Source organism: Ambystoma mexicanum, chromosome 12 (genome assembly GCF_040938575.1).
Source record: "Ambystoma mexicanum isolate Mex_15411 chromosome 12, UKY_AmexF1_1, whole genome shotgun sequence".
NCBI classification, from domain to species: Eukaryota; Metazoa; Chordata; class Amphibia; order Caudata; family Ambystomatidae; genus Ambystoma; species Ambystoma mexicanum.
In genome coordinates, this window is record NC_090936.1 from 802048928 (window position 1) to 802064682 (window position 15755).

General features: G+C 44.8%; 1 protein-coding gene across 3 annotated transcripts in view; it reads right to left on the minus strand.

The window, feature by feature from the left end:
• Window positions 1-15755, minus strand: part of PPFIA2 (PTPRF interacting protein alpha 2) — a 2558488-nt gene that overhangs the window by 548687 nt on the left and 1994046 nt on the right. For all 3 annotated transcript variants that reach the window (XM_069629312.1, XM_069629311.1, XM_069629313.1), the window contains 2 exons: window positions 2819-2954; window positions 2459-2679 (listed from right to left, as the gene is read on the minus strand). In XM_069629312.1, the coding sequence (XP_069485413.1) occupies window positions 2459-2679; window positions 2819-2954 (357 nt within the window). The remainder of the gene's footprint in view (window positions 1-2458; window positions 2680-2818; window positions 2955-15755) is intronic.

The window sequence follows — 15755 nt, forward strand, 5'->3', positions numbered from 1 at the left end:
TCAATGTGGTCCTTGATGGTTTTAGAGGAACAGGGATGAACCTGTTTTGAAGAGGCTTTCATAGATCGGACTTGTCTAGCAACCTCGTCAGAGGTGAAAAGAGGAAAGGACGAGAAGGATGGTGGGAGGGTGGCTAAAGGAGGGTCAGCAAGCGCAGTTGGAGAGGGAAGAGGAGGAGTGTGGGTGGAGAGGGTGGACAGGATGTCCTGGGTTTTTTTAAATGAAGTGAGAGGCAAGGGCATTGTAAAGAGCCTGGGAGGCAACAGGAGGGGTAGAGACTGCAGCAGGGTTGGCCAGCTCCTTGCAGATTTTAAAGAGTTCAGCCGAGTTGTTAGATGCCACAGAGACACGAGCTTGAATGTGGACTCACTTCTTGGTGAGGACAGAGAGTCGGTATTGCCTTTGTAGCAGGCGACAGGCCAGTTTGTCAGAGGATGAACAGGAAGTCCTCAATTTCCTCTCAGCTGCCCTACACTTACATTTAAGTGTAGCAAAACCTTCCACCCATCACTTTTTTGGTTGTAATTCAAAACTGATGCATCAAATGATGACTCATGCATAACGCTTTCTGGGTATTTAAAGTAAAAGAACATTGGAACAGAACATTTATGGGGAAATCAGCAAAGAAACAGAGCCTGCCGTACAGGAGAAATGTGGATAGGGTTCAAACTGAGAGTAGCTGATGGCAAAGCTCCTTATGAAGGTCTGTTCCAGTGGGAGATGATTTAAGAGGTACTTCCCAAGACAGAGCTAGATTGCATGCGAGGGAAATCAGAGCAGGTGGATAGACTACATGGGCAAGCTTACCTGTGTGATAGGGTTTAGAGCATGACCCTGTTCTGGGGGAGCAAATATCCCTCCCAAACTAAGGTAGGAGGTCTACCATGGGCAATATCAGAGTCTGCCCTACCAGGAGGCAGGGTAAAGGAGTTGGGGGGGGGGGCTGGAAGCCCATTTATATTTGTCTGCAAAGTGACAGTTACCACTTTCTGTCACCCAATGCCACACAGTCTCCATTTTGGACCAAGTTCTACTTTTTTTTACTGGACTTCAAGGACCAGCAGTACCTTCTGTGGTGAACACGCCCAGCAAAATGCAGAAGGAGAACAATGACACAAATGCCCATACAGATGCTCTGGCACAGGTCGATATCGAGCTGCACTACTCACACCACTGCCTGGATTGAAGGGAGTGCTGACACATCGGCCAGCAGAAACTGTACCACAGACTATTTAAATTATTTATGTGTATGTACGGGGGGCTAAAGAGGGTGTTGTATCCTCAGAAAGCAGTGGGCCAAGCTCAGGGGAAAGAAGATGAGTATTTTGGCCACCAGAGTAAGGTGAAACATGCACCCAATGTGGGGCAGAGAGAGAGGCTGAAAAATAAATAGGTGTGTATACAATGTATTTGAGAGTCATAGAGTCTGTGGGGTATTTGGGTGAAGTCAGGTGGTATGGAGGTGGACCTAGGCACCAGAAGGAAGACGGAAGGTGGAATGAGGTGCTGAACAGTATGTGAGCAGCTGAACAGGAGTGTAGGTGAGTTGTTGTGTGTGAGAGAGTGTGGTGCCTAGTGGAAAGATTGCAGCAATGTTTGTGAGAGTACCTGAGAGTGTGAATGCAGAGGAAGGGAGGGGATTGTAAGAGTATAGTAGAAATGGGTAGTGTGAGAGATGAGGTAGAAAGACTGTGGGAGAATAGAAGGAGAGAGAAGAGAGAGAGAGATAGAGAGAGACAGAGTGAGTTGAATGGTGACTAGTATTCATTAGAGAGAGGAAGGTGGAAGGTGGGAGAGAGTGTACTGGAAGAAGGAAAGTGGTAGAGGAATGTGGGAGAAGAGTGTGAGAAGGTCAGAAGGACACCTTAGGCAAAATGTATAAGGACAGAAGGAGAGTGAGAGAGTCTGGAGAGAAAGGTGAGATAAGAGGGAATATCAGATGACACAAGGTGATAGCCAGAAGACCAGAGGGAGGCAGGTCGAAGTGAGAGGGGAGAGTAGGCATTGCAGAAATAGGAAGAAATGTAGACAAGGGACATGGTAGAAATGAAAAAGGGCAGTAGGGAATTGGGGAGAAACAAGATCAGGAAGAGTGGTGAGTGGAGTGAGAGAGAGAGAAAGAGCGAGCCTGAGAAGATCCACTTCAGTTTGGCTCCTGTACTAAACACTCCTCCCATACTCCACTCATACATGTCTCCAACTTGTTCACTAATGATCCCCACGCCAAAGTCTTTTCTATACTCATACCTTTGGACCTTTTAACACTCCTCTCTCAGCCTCACTCTCCAGGATTTTGTTGCCTGGGTTGTTTCCTACCTGCAATGGAAATGCACTGGTTGCATACCATCTTACATCTAGCTCCTTTCCCATAACGTGGCCCCTTCATATGGGCCTGATCGTCCTATTCCCTGGTCATCTACTATCAACCATTTTAATCGCTTTACAAACCAATAATTACCTGATTTCTTTGTTGATTGCATCAAGCTGCTCTTGGAGCATCATGGCTAAAGTTTGAGCATCAGAATGTCCACCCGGGGAGAGAAGATCCATGGAACTGAAAATGGTTTCTCTGTCATCATCATCAATATCTGACATATCAGTGTCACTTTCAAAATGATGGCTGCTCATAACTCCAATTTGTGGTGTTCGATTCCACTCATGGTCTCCCAATGATTTCACCTGAAAATATATGAATGTTTGAGAAAAGGGGAGTGCTTTAAAAATTCATGAACATCCAACATTACATGAAAAGAATTAAAAAGGCAATTAATCATCCTTCCTAAAAGAACACTCAATATTTAAAAAATGTTATACCAACCTTTGGTTCCTCTCGCAGGGCACTTGTGCGCCCTCTCCTAGGCCTCCGTATTACTTTGGTTGATCGATAGTCTGAATGGCTGTCAACCAGAGAACCCATGGAGTACCTCATCTCAGCCGACGTGTCCATGTGCGTTCTGAAACAGGGGAATGTTGGCAACATATCAGATCTAATGATCCAAAAAACACAGATACAACTTAATACAGTGCTTCAAGATGTGGAGATAGAAGCATGATGGGAGTCTCTATTTTTTCCAAAGTTAAATAATAAACATGTTTCTAGCTTAAACCAAAATACATATTTTAACCGATGATTCAGAAAGAACAAACTTTCCAGATCATTCAGAAGTAGGGCAAACAAAAATGCCTTCTAACTGAATTTTCTGGACAAATTTTGTTTCAATTCATACATTTATTTCGGCAATTCCATACAACATATACATTAGAATGTATAAAACGTAGTTAACCATAACCAAAGTAAAACACAATACATAAAATCTGATCAGTTATATAAATCTACTAGTAGGTGTATTCGTGCTTCGTACAGTAATTTCTACTTCAGCCCTAATTTGAATTTTATGTAATGAGGTAAACCAATACTTCTTTGTAGACAATATTGTTAGTCTTTCCTGTAGGAGCTGGTGTGAACAAATTGTCTTTGTTTCTCATTCTGGAGCAAGACACATGAAGCTGACCATGAGAAAAGCATGAATCCCGTAAATCAATTCCAGCTACTTTCAGTTGGAGTGTTAAGATTATGCAGCAACATTATTGGTGTTCTGATCTACAGCTTAGGCAACAGCGACCTCAACTTAAGAGCCATACCTGTAGGGCTGAAGAGTGTAAGCTTGAAGAGCTGTACTCATATGTGTATGGCTGAAAGCCATAAGATTCGCACTGTTGAGATGGCATACATTCATTAACTTCCATGGAAAATTGGAATGTATGCCATGATGTGACGGACAACGTCATTGGAGACACTACTGAAGAGACATGCACCATATCCTGTCACACGCATTACTACAAAAGCACTGTTTCATGTCACTTGCATGACTTCAAAAGTGAGTGCCACTAATGTCAGCTAGAATGTTGATAGTGTGGGAAGTTTAGGAACAATGAACTACATAGAAGTACGGCAGAACTATGGCAGAACTATGGCGCAAAGAGCCATATGCATGGGTAAGTATTGCAGACCACTTGAAAAGCGTATATTTTGTTTCATGCAAGTCAACTACAAGGAAACAAGGTGATCTAGAACTGGGCAGGGCATACAATTCATGGTCAGAGACATTAATACAGTATGTATTAAGAACATTCAGCAAGCTAAATATTTTCAGATCAATTCTAGGTTCACACAGACTATTCATGGCATAACAATGCGAAATTCAGTCTTGAATGCGTATTGTCTATTCGGTATTCATTGTGTAAGATCAAGTTTAAATTAGAACACATCATCCTTAGCCACAGCAAAGCTTGGATCTAAAAATGTATCTATGACATTTTTATTACCAACACAAATTCTTTTTAGTTACATTTTCAATGCCTTCTTAAACTACACTTACAAATGCATTGATTGGATCCCTAGACTGTCTCATCACATTATATGAATAAGATCTGATTCATTTTCTTTTCGTGTATTTTAATGTATTTGTATTTCATAATTTTGATCTGTTTCATACCTGGTTCATAATGAAAATCACTTAATAGGAAATCAAATAAAGGATGCATTTAGAAGACTGAGGGCCTCATTACACGGATGGCAGAAAACCATGGCGCTATTAGCGCCATGGTTCATGCCGGTAAAATACCGGCACCGCCTTGGCCTTGGCGGAAAGGGGAATTACCGCCCCATTCCAAGGTTGGCGGGGCGGTAATTCCCCCTTCCACCATTGCCCTTCCCCATTCCCATTTTTGCCCCATAGGGCTCAATGGGAATGGGGAAGGCGCTAATTACGCTCCCTGGGTCCCTTTGCGGGTTGGTTTTTAACACCTGCAAAAAGCAGGCGATAAATCCCCCAACCCACAAAGGGACCTCGTAGTAAGGCGGTAAGGATTTACCGGTACCGGTATTTTACCTATACCGGTAAATCCTTACCGCCATCTGTGTAATGAGGCCCTATGACAGGTACCTGTTAGGGGCCTCCCGGGGACACTCACTGAATGCGGATAGGGCATGACAAGAAATAATTTGCTTAAGACTTTATGAAAGATTGAAATCAAAAACCTGGATATTACATGTAATTTGGGAACAGACAATGGGCCTCATCACGTGTTGGGCGGTAACCCTTAAATCCTGCGGTAACGGTATTAGCACCACAAATACTGATCCACCGGATCACAAGTGTAATACAGCCAGGCGCTATTACAGCTGACTAACCGAAGAACCGGCGAGAATAGCGCTGGAAATACCCCCGGCCGCCTGCTGGAGATGAATGAACCCAGGTGAGAGTAATAAAGCCACAGGTGCAAACAATACACAAAAGAGGGCTACTAAAGACCCACCCAGGCCCCAAACACACTTCCCAACACCATGATGCCATTTGGAGCAGGGAGCTTTGACATGGATTTCTACATGCTGCACCTGGAGTTACAGAGGCTTGACAACCAGCACAGAGAGCACAGGGCGGGGAGGGGGGTGAGAAGGAGGAGGAGGGGACAAGCTCCAGCAAGGCCTGCAGCCATCCCCAGGGTCAGGCCATCACCCTGGGCCCTGACTAATGGCCAGTTTTTAGCAGAGTACAGGCTGGACAGGGCTACCATCACAAGTTGCTGGGCACAATTCAAGGGGACATTGGGAGCAGGATTGCCATCAGCACCACTGTGGCCCCACTCGTCCAGCTGGTTTCAATCCTGCAATACCTTGGGATGGGCAGCTTTCAGCACTCTGTAGCTATGATGCATTGCATGGCCCAGTCCACATTTAGTGCAGTCCTGGGCCAGGTGCTGAATGCACTGCTGAGCCATGTGAAGCAACATATGGCATTTCCCCTCACCCAGGCACAGGTGAATGAACTGAAGGCAAAATTCTATGCGATTGCACAAGTGCCCAACTTGATTGCAGCCCTACACTGTACACATGTTGCACTGGTGCACCCCGGGACCATGAGGCAGCGTGCCGGAAGAGGAACATTTCCATTCATTGAATGTCCAGATGACCTGTAGCCCAGACCTCACCATCAGCCACTGCTGTGCTCGCTGCCCTGGATCCACCCACAACTCCATTGTGTTGCGCAACAGCACACTGCGGGCCTAAATGGAGAAGCACAGAGGACAACGCACATGGATAGTGGATGAGTACAAACCCTGCAAGAAATCCATGCCAAAACACAAGAAATAAAGGGGGGAGGCACAGGAAGCCTTACATGCCACCATGAGCCAGAGCCAGCACCAGTACCATGTACAGGTGGCACACATGGACACCTGCACATGGCAAACACACCTGGACCCACACAAGGTGATGGACACACACTGCTCAAAACACCATAGCACAGGGGACCACAACAACCACAATGCACCTTGTCTGTGCAGCACTACACCCGACAACCAAGAGCTACTCCACCCAGGGCACCACAAAGGAATGCAAATTGAGAGGAATCCACTCCCCTCCCCCTAACCCACTGTAGATGATCAGGAATAAACCCGGACATGAACATCCCTGAGAGAGTGACCCATGACTGCTCATTTACATGCATGATAACCAAAACGAAAACTGGGGCTATGCTGCTAAATCTCCACCATCCACTGAGACAGCCACATCAAATACAAATGACCACTCGCCCTGTACAGCCCATCATGACAATAGCCTTATCCTGAGTGGCTGCATGCACCACTGTGCCAATAACAACCAGGGAGTGGTGCAGGTCGAAAGTGGGCTATAGGGGTCATGGCACCCATTGCAGACCAAACCCATGGAAGATGACTTCACCATATTCCAAGTAGAAGTGGTTACATGACGGTACGTGATGAGCAGGAGTGGCACACAAAAACCCATTCATATAGTGCAGTGTCCACCGACACCATCCCATGTGCAGCCAACTGTCAGCCACCACAGGACAGCCGACTCAACCACACAGGGTGCATGTACGGGTCATATGATGCATGGCATGAAACATGATGGATGTACACCAACCAGTCAATCACATGGCATGTCCCTGTTCCACACAAGGGGGACCACAGTGCATGGTGTATTGATGCTTTGTCCTTGCACACCCATTGAAGGGAATTAGGCCTCATGTACTCATTTCATCCCATGCAGGTGACTCAGGGTACCCACAGCTCCCCTGGCTGATGACCTCTGAATCAGAATCCCCAAACACCAGCAGAGAAAGCATACAACCATGCACACAGTAGGACATACATCTGCATAGAATGGACATTTGGACTATTGAAGGCACAATTCAGGTGCCTGGACCATACTGGAGGGGCACAAATGTATTTGTCCGAAAAGGTTGGGAAGATTGTCCTCACTTGTGCTATGCTGCACAACATCTGCTGCCGAATGAATGTGCCACTACACCCTGATGCAGGCGTGCAACCCCCCAGGGGGTGAGAGCGATGATGAGCATGTGGCCGGGGCTCTTGCATACAGGAATGGGGTGAGGGAGGGGAGGTTGGCCAGACAGCCATTGATCAATAATTGTTTACCATGGTGAATGCACACCACAACCAGCACTGGTAAAACAAAGAACACTTGCACACAATCATTAATGTCCTTGCCAATGTCAGGTTTGAATGGGCTTTAATGATTGTGAAACTAACCCACTCCCCCAACCAACTCCCCAGCACACTTACCCCCTCCCCCACCAACTCCTCAGCACACATACCCCCTCACCCCACCAACTCCCCAGCATGCATACCCCCCTCCACCCACACAGTGCCAATGGGTCCATGTGCCCAGCCCTCAGGCAAACAGTGCAGTGTCCATCTAACAGGGACGTAGACGCTTTGCACGTGTATCAGCATCAGGTGAGCGGCGTTGGAAATGACGCTGTGACCTTCACCTGGGTGACCCCGTAAGGACCCATCTGTGGGGCTGGTGGAGGTGGATGGCATGGATACAGACAACTGCAGCTTCTGACGCAGCAGATTGTTTGAGTCCTGCATCCGTTTGGCATGTGCAGATTGCCCTTCGCACAATTCGCGGACTTGCTGACCAAACCCTGCGAGGGCTGCAGTGCTTGCCGCCATGACTTTACGTGTGCATGCATTATCACGCGCCATGGACTTGACCGCCCCCTAACACCACTGCTGATTGCTTTGATGTGGCAGCTGTGGGCACTGGCCATGCCCTTGATCCTCCTCTGGCGTGCCTCTATAACATCCAGGCGTGCCATGACGGTGCTAGCGGGACCTGTTCCTGGGTCCCAGGCAGGGCTGTGCAGTGTTGCGGGGCTGCTGTCATGGGCAGGGCTGGGCTGTGTTGTGCTGTGTTGTGGGGATGCTGTCGCTGGAGGGGCTGAGCTGTCTCGTGGGGCTGCTGTGGATGGAGGAGCTGCCAGCAGATGACCCGTGTGACGGAGTGTCCTCATCTGCCACTGGTGTCCATGCATGGCAGTGCAATGCATGGACTTGTGGACTGTGGCTCTGCATCTCAACATGGTCAGGGGTCCCTTCTGGAGAGACTATTTGCTGCACAGGACTGTGTATCGGTGTCAGAGCAGATCCAACCTGCTGCTCCTCACCAGATGTTGCTCCCTCCTCTGCGGTGGTTGCATTCATAGCCACTTCCACATCCTGGTAAGCCATGGTGGCTTGGGATGGGCTTGTTGACGTGGACCTGGTGGCTTGGGACTAGCTTATTGTTGAGAAGATGATGGATTGGATGCACTGAGGTGGTGTGACACTGCTGCAGTGGGGTGGCTCCTCCGCCTACCGTGTCCTTCTGGACTCTTCGAGGTGTGGTGGTGCTGGTGGTGGTGTGGCTGTCCACACTTTGGGATGGACCTAGAACTGGTGGACCACGGCACTTTAAGACAAGGTAGCAATACCCTTGAGATGGATGGGGATGCAAAAGTTACTCAAACATCAATAATCGAAACAACTCAGGTAGTTGGCAAAAAGGTAACTGTTTTAATATCAATTTTCTAAAACAGGGAGTACAACAGACATCAACGGATGTTTCAGCATACGATCTCTCAATGCATCCTAAAAACCCATTCTTTTATAGCAAAAAATCATCATTGATGACATCAACCTGCGTATTACTAACGTCATCCTACGTGGCAAACTATAAAAATCTATTGAAGAAAGTGATTGGACTGGAGGGAACATTTAAGTATACGATCCATACTAGTGTAAGAGAGTGAAGAAAAGTGATAGGTTTTTTAACAACAGGTGGGTCAACTAAGTCCTCCCCTTCAACAGGTCACTATGAAGGTCCCTAAATACACAACGTCCCATTGGTTACACAAACTATAGGACCCTTAATCACATGGACCCCTACCATTGGTTGGCACTCTAACCTCTGTCAGAAATATTCCACTTATGTTAGCAGCACGCAGGCTTGTCTTCCAGGTGCTGGTGAACTATTCTTAACCATAGCTTCCCACCAATTAACAAATTCATTTATCATCACCTGAGTGGTTTGCAGTCAATTAAGGCTTTGAACTTGTCCTGGGAGTGTTCTTTTGCTCTGGAAAATTCAGGGGAGTGAAGGTAAGCTCTGCCCTCATGCGTAGGTGTGACCAACGTGTTCGTCCAACTTCTTCCTTCCACGTGACTGAAGACCACACAATTGAGCTCTAGTGTATATAAAATACTATTTTCTAATAGACCCCTGACGTCTTCCTTGTTTTTGTCCATATCTTCTGAAGAAGAGTTTTGTTCTTGCACACGATTTGTTTCCAATGTCTGCTCACCCCAGCCTGATAAGACCTTGGCAACACTGCAACACACTGGAAAAGAGGCATTGCTTCCCTGTTCCAGCTCTACTATAATACGTAGTGGAAACATCCATTCTTTACTCACTTCAATATATGTATATGTTGGCGCATTCCACAATTTATTCACTATAAAGCTATCTTCAAGTATAGTTTGTCTGCTTGCGTTTCTTCGCATCTGTAAATTTATGTAGCATAAGTTTCTTCATGTTTATCCCAACATGGCACTTATCTTTGATCCTTTCTTGATGCCTTATAGAATATCTTCATTCTCTTGTCTCCGCATCTCTTCCCTGTATGTCAGCTTAGCTTTATGTGACAGTGGTGATGCTGACATCACCATTCTCCCTTCCATTAATTGGACCTGCTTCTTCTGTGACTTCATTCAAATGGCCATCATACAGTTTTGTATGCAGGTCCGGCTTTCTCAATGGGAACCTTACTTCCAGGTTTCTCTTTGGTGTCAGTATTTTCACTGGTACCACACGTGTCTCACACTCTGGTTCCCAACATATAGGCAATTTGGGTGAAGTGGTTGAGGTGGGGGTACTTTTCTCCTTCTCTACACTCCCCGCTCTGAGCGATTCATCGACCACTCTCCCATCATCCTTCACATCTAGACATCTTTGTCTGAAGAAATGCTTCTTTGGAATCCATATCTTTATGACTCTCTTCAGGCATCCAACTGAGTTTACATGCTCATCCTTGCTCCAAGTCATAGGTATGTACTGTCCACTTGGGCTGCAATAGATCCACTTCCCCACATACTTCTTATGGTTCTTTGGATACAGGAACTTCGTTCCCTCAGGTTCATGGATACTGGCCTTCTCAAAGTCTCTGATGTCTTTGTCTGTCAAGTCTCTGGCCTTCTATCCTGGCTTTCTTTTCTGTCTTCTTGCATTGTGTGATTATTACCTTGATCACACAAAAGCCAAGCAATACCAACATGATCAGTGCTCCAAGGAACTTGAACATTTCTGCCATCCATTGTAGAATCCAAGAAAATAGTGATCCAAACCAGCTGTCATCAGCAATGTCTTCTACTTTGTCTATTACCTGTACGTGTAGCTTTGTCAGCATTACAATGGCCTCTGTCAAAGTGCCCTTCTCATTGTCATGAGAAGGTATGAACGTGCAACATGATTCTCAGATTTTTGCACAAAAACCTCCATCCATAGCTGTAATCATGTTGAGGACGTATCTATTCTGAAGAGTCATCAGTCGTATGGCTCTCATCTCTTCTCTGGTAGCATTGAAACCCTTTATGGAGCCTTGATTGTCTGCAGCAATTCCCATCTGGTAATCTGCAGCCATTTGGTATTTGCTTCAAGCTGGATTCTCGGCATGAAGATCAAGGTGAATACTGAAAATGTCTGGCTGAACAATCTGTGCTCATTTGGGATGGAGTCAAAGGCTTCTATTGACTTGGCAGAGAAATAGTTCTCCCTGTTCTTTCGAATAATCAGCTCCACAGATCTCCTCATCCTCAGGTGAGCATCTGCTTTCGGATAACTTAAGTCTTTTTTTGGGAATCACCAATGCTGGAACATGGACATTCACTAGTGAGCATCGTCCTCCCCAATTCTTGGGTAGCTTCATATATGCCTTGGATCCACAAGCCCAATAGTGATCCATGATCACTGCTGTTCCAAGTTTCATTCTTGGTACATCAAAGATTCGACCACAGTTCTGATTCTCTCCAACTTTTCTTGTGCCATTGTTTCTAAAGCAAGCTTTGCATTCACCAAAGGCACTATTTGCAAGGGCCCTCCTCTATCTTTTACCCTGGTCAGTAGCTTAGCAAGTCTTGGTCATAGCGGTTTGCAGCCATTCTGCATTATGTCAGTGGCTAGTGTATAACAACCAATGACCACCCAGGCTCTGCAGATCACCACTCCTTCTTTCCATCCATCTGGTGGTAACACTGATCCCCAAATCTGCATCTGGCCTCTATTGTTCCATCTATGAATTTCTTCTGCAGACTTCCAAATGTGAGAATTGGACTGCCAAGCTCTGTGTGAAATATGTAATCTGCCTATGTAATTTTATTATGTGCCACAATGCACAAATGGGTAATTTATGTTAAGATTGATTTTTGGCAAAACGGACTGTGGGAAGGCTTTGCACCTCATAAAACACAACCCCATAAACTGAAAACTGAGTCCCCTCCTAGAGGAGGTAACCAACATTGGCTGGCAATCCGGTTCTTGGTGCTAGGTCTAGCTTAGTTCTGCCCATCAATATACCCAGTGATGTCACCTGATTTATAAAACCAGTGGGAGCTCACAGGGACACTCTCTCCTGAATTTCCAGCGCCTGCGTATCCAGACATTTCAGATCCATCTTTGCAAGATTCCAGACTCTACTGCTAGGCCAAATTTTAACTGACCCTATCCAAGCAGGGTCAATTATCCAGAAAGCCCCACAAAAATCCCAATAGCAAAGGGGAAATGTTGGGGATTCCTTGAGGAGCATCATGTGAGCAGACCGGCCTTTTGCTCACTACTTGCATGCCTGCTGTATCCTTGCCCAGGTGCTTGCTGTTAGGAGTGTCTGCAGCTATACGGTGGCCAGAGCCTTTGCGTCCAGGACCGGTTGACTGTCCAAATTCCCAAACTCAAGTGCGGATTGGGAGTATTTCCCCATCCCATAGCCACACATAGCCTACCCCATCTTGACCCTTTTTCTTTGGCCTATTCTCTAAGGAATTATATCAATACCCTGATTCCTTGTTAAAACTGTTAGAATTCTCTGTGCATCTTGTCATTGATCTCCAAGTGTTAGCACCACTTTTCTATTCATTTCTGTCTTGCATAGATCATAAGTCCTTATTCACATTTGGAATAATAAAATGAATTCCCACATAAAGTTGAAGGTGAGGTGAAAAGGTTGACGTCGCAAATCAATCTTGGTTCCTTCCGTGTCTTTCTTTAACCATATAGTCTAGAAAATTTAGTTTAAGTAAAACTTGCCTTTCCTTTTTAAAACCAATTTTCTCTTCTTAACTGCTTTATTTACCTGAACTGAACCTCATTCCACCTTTGAAATCTCATCCAATTATTCAGTTATAGTCACTCTTTCACTTCCATAGTGTCCTTGTGACGTGCATCTATCACCCAGCCTAAAAACTGCATTCCGATTGTGTTTAAAAAAAAACGCTTTTGATATTAAAAACCGAAAAAGAGAAAATTGCAACTTTTCAAAGTGTGAAAGGGCTGCACTGTGTTTTCATTTCAAGTTGCTTTCCTAACTGTATGTCTTTTGTGATACCTTACCTTGTAGGTGCTAGTCATATAACATCCCTGAGACTGTGATTAAACATATTTACATCATTATTTAAACGTGCATATAATTAATTATTTGTCAAAATCCAAGGTCATTGCAAAGATTTTTGCCTCTTATTTTGTGAAGGAAGGACATATTCTGTTTGATGCATAATATCCCTGACTCCTTGCTGCTTCTTTCCATCCACTCAGAATTTGAATAATTGTGGGTTGAGGGAACATTGCAGGGGGAAACCTTAACTCAGGTGCTATCTATCCTAATTGAAAAAGTGCTCCTATTAATTTGTGCATTGAATATGTCCTTGTGGAAGGTTACCCAAGTGTCTTTCAGTGGTTTTCATTGTAATTATCACCTGTTTGGTGATTGCTGGCCAATATAAACATGGTGTGATTTTCTTTGAAATTAAAATAAATAAATATTGTATTACCACCCACCAGCCTGGTTCATGGTCCATTGTGACCCGGGGCATTTGTAAAAGGGGGTTTTGAGATGGGTCAGGTATCGGCTAAATTCGAATTCGCAGAAAATAAAGAAAAAGTATTCTTATCATGTGCTACATCTAAGGCTAAGGGCGAAGGTCCTGGTCCGGTGTGTGACGCCTGATTGGAATCCTTTACAGGTGCTCACGAGAACATTCAGGTGATGTTGAAAAAAGCAATAAGGTTATTCAAACAAGATCTAATTGGTTACCAGTAATCACATGGGAAATTATATTCCTTAACCATCTCATCATAGGGTTCTATTCACAAAAGAATGACCTACTTCTGATTTAAACAGTGAGAGGGCTATTTGAATCGCAAAGAAGTCACTATGAGTAGCTGTTACTCTTAACTTACTCAAATCATTCCCGAGCAAGTTCAGGATAAGTCACTGTTACTGATAATAATTTCTTTTTGAAATAGCGCCTGCCCCTCCCCCCACAGTTCTAGGCCAGGTGTCGTCAGGGACGCCTTTGTGAATCAGTCTCTGCATGTGCGAGAATGTTCAGAAACATGAGTGCACAGCCACAGGCGTTTTGTCCCCCCTCTTGGGCGCTCTGAGCAAGTGATCGGTTTGCATGTTGGGCTTTGCAATCTTATTTTATGAAGAACAGCATTTACTGGAGGATGGTTTAGGGTAAAGGATGATTTTCAGCATTTGGGTGTACCACGTCTTGGTATCATGTAAACTGCCACGTGAGTGAGAACATTACATGCACGTCTGGAAAATGATTGTCCAAATTGTATATGTTGGATACATATCTGAAAAATACAGGTTGAGTTACGAGATAGCACTAAAAGATCAACAGGTTTTTGACATGGATGAAACAACAAGTGTAACAGCACAATTGCACCTATGACATATGTATTGCAATGGCAGGGAGAGGCATATTTTATGCAGTTCAGTGGACTGCAGGTTCAGGCTTCTAAGTAAAGGGACGGGGTAAGTAGGCCAGCGCCGCACAGCTAGTTCCTACCACAGGCCATATACAAGCTTTAGTCATGCCAGGCAATAGGAGCTGTTGGCAACTCCCCACATCTCCCCACCCCCAGCACCAGGTCAAGGTACGCAGGACATTTCATTTCCAGGCAACATGTTTTGGATCTGTAGGGTCACCAGCTGGTGACATATTGCCCCATGAGTGACTTTACCTTTAGGAGGTTATATCGGCATCTGCTCTATTTCTTTCACCCTGTATAGCGGCTTCCTTTTTTAGAAGCTGCACAGGCTTTATCTGAGTATAAGGAAGTCCTGCGGGTTAGTTAAAATCAGAGAGCTACACACTCATTTTGGAGGTGAGGTGCAAAATATAGTAGCTTTTTAAGCGCCATGTTTAGGAAGGTTTATAGTGATAATACCGAAAACAAAAATCTCGAAAACAAAAATATCGAAAACAAAAGAGCGAAAAAAAAAATATCAAATTTTTTTTATGACGTTTTTTTCTCGAAATGGGGGGGTTCCCCCCAAACCCCTTTTTTTTCTATTTTTTTTTATTTTAACCCTTTTTTTTTACTTACCTGACCCCAAAAACACATATAAATAAATAAATAAATAATTCAATATTTTTTTTTTCGAGATTTTGTATTCGAGATTTTTGCAGTTCGAGATTTTGTTTTCGGTATTTTGACCGACCACCGTTTAGGAAGCCTAGATGTTCGGTATACATAGAATTCGCATCTGAGACGGCTTCATGGCTAATTTAAACGAAACCTCAGCCTCTGAAAAAGTAACATGACACAGGATCTTTCTAATCTGGTTTAGATTATTTTAAAATATGTTATTCTGGTTGTAATATAGCTCACTGCGCTTTTTTGGCACTAAGTGCCTATTGAGAACATTGCTTTATTAATGAACAAAAGAGAACACAACACCAACTGCAGCACTCGTAGGGGTTTAGGTGCAAGAAACAAAATCACTTGCCCCCCGTTCATTTGTTTTATTAGCTTGGGCTATTCGGTGGCAGTACCATCTATACGCCGAAACTATTGCATTCGAGTACAGATAGGGTGAAATGGCATATGAGGAGGGACACAAAGCTTGAAGGTGCTGTTTGGTTATTTGCCCTCCCCCATTGACGGCCCATGGCCATGCTAATCCCTCTGGCCATTTCCACCCAGTTCCTGCCCCTCCTAGCCTAAAACACCTCCTGATCGGAACTCTTTAGCCCACTTTAATCAAGCCTTAGCATAAAACTTTGCACTCAAAATGCATACCAGTGTTTTTTCAAAGCAGTCGTCTGGAAATGAATGACTTAATTGGAACTCTAAACGCTACTGGTGTAATACAAATGTCTAC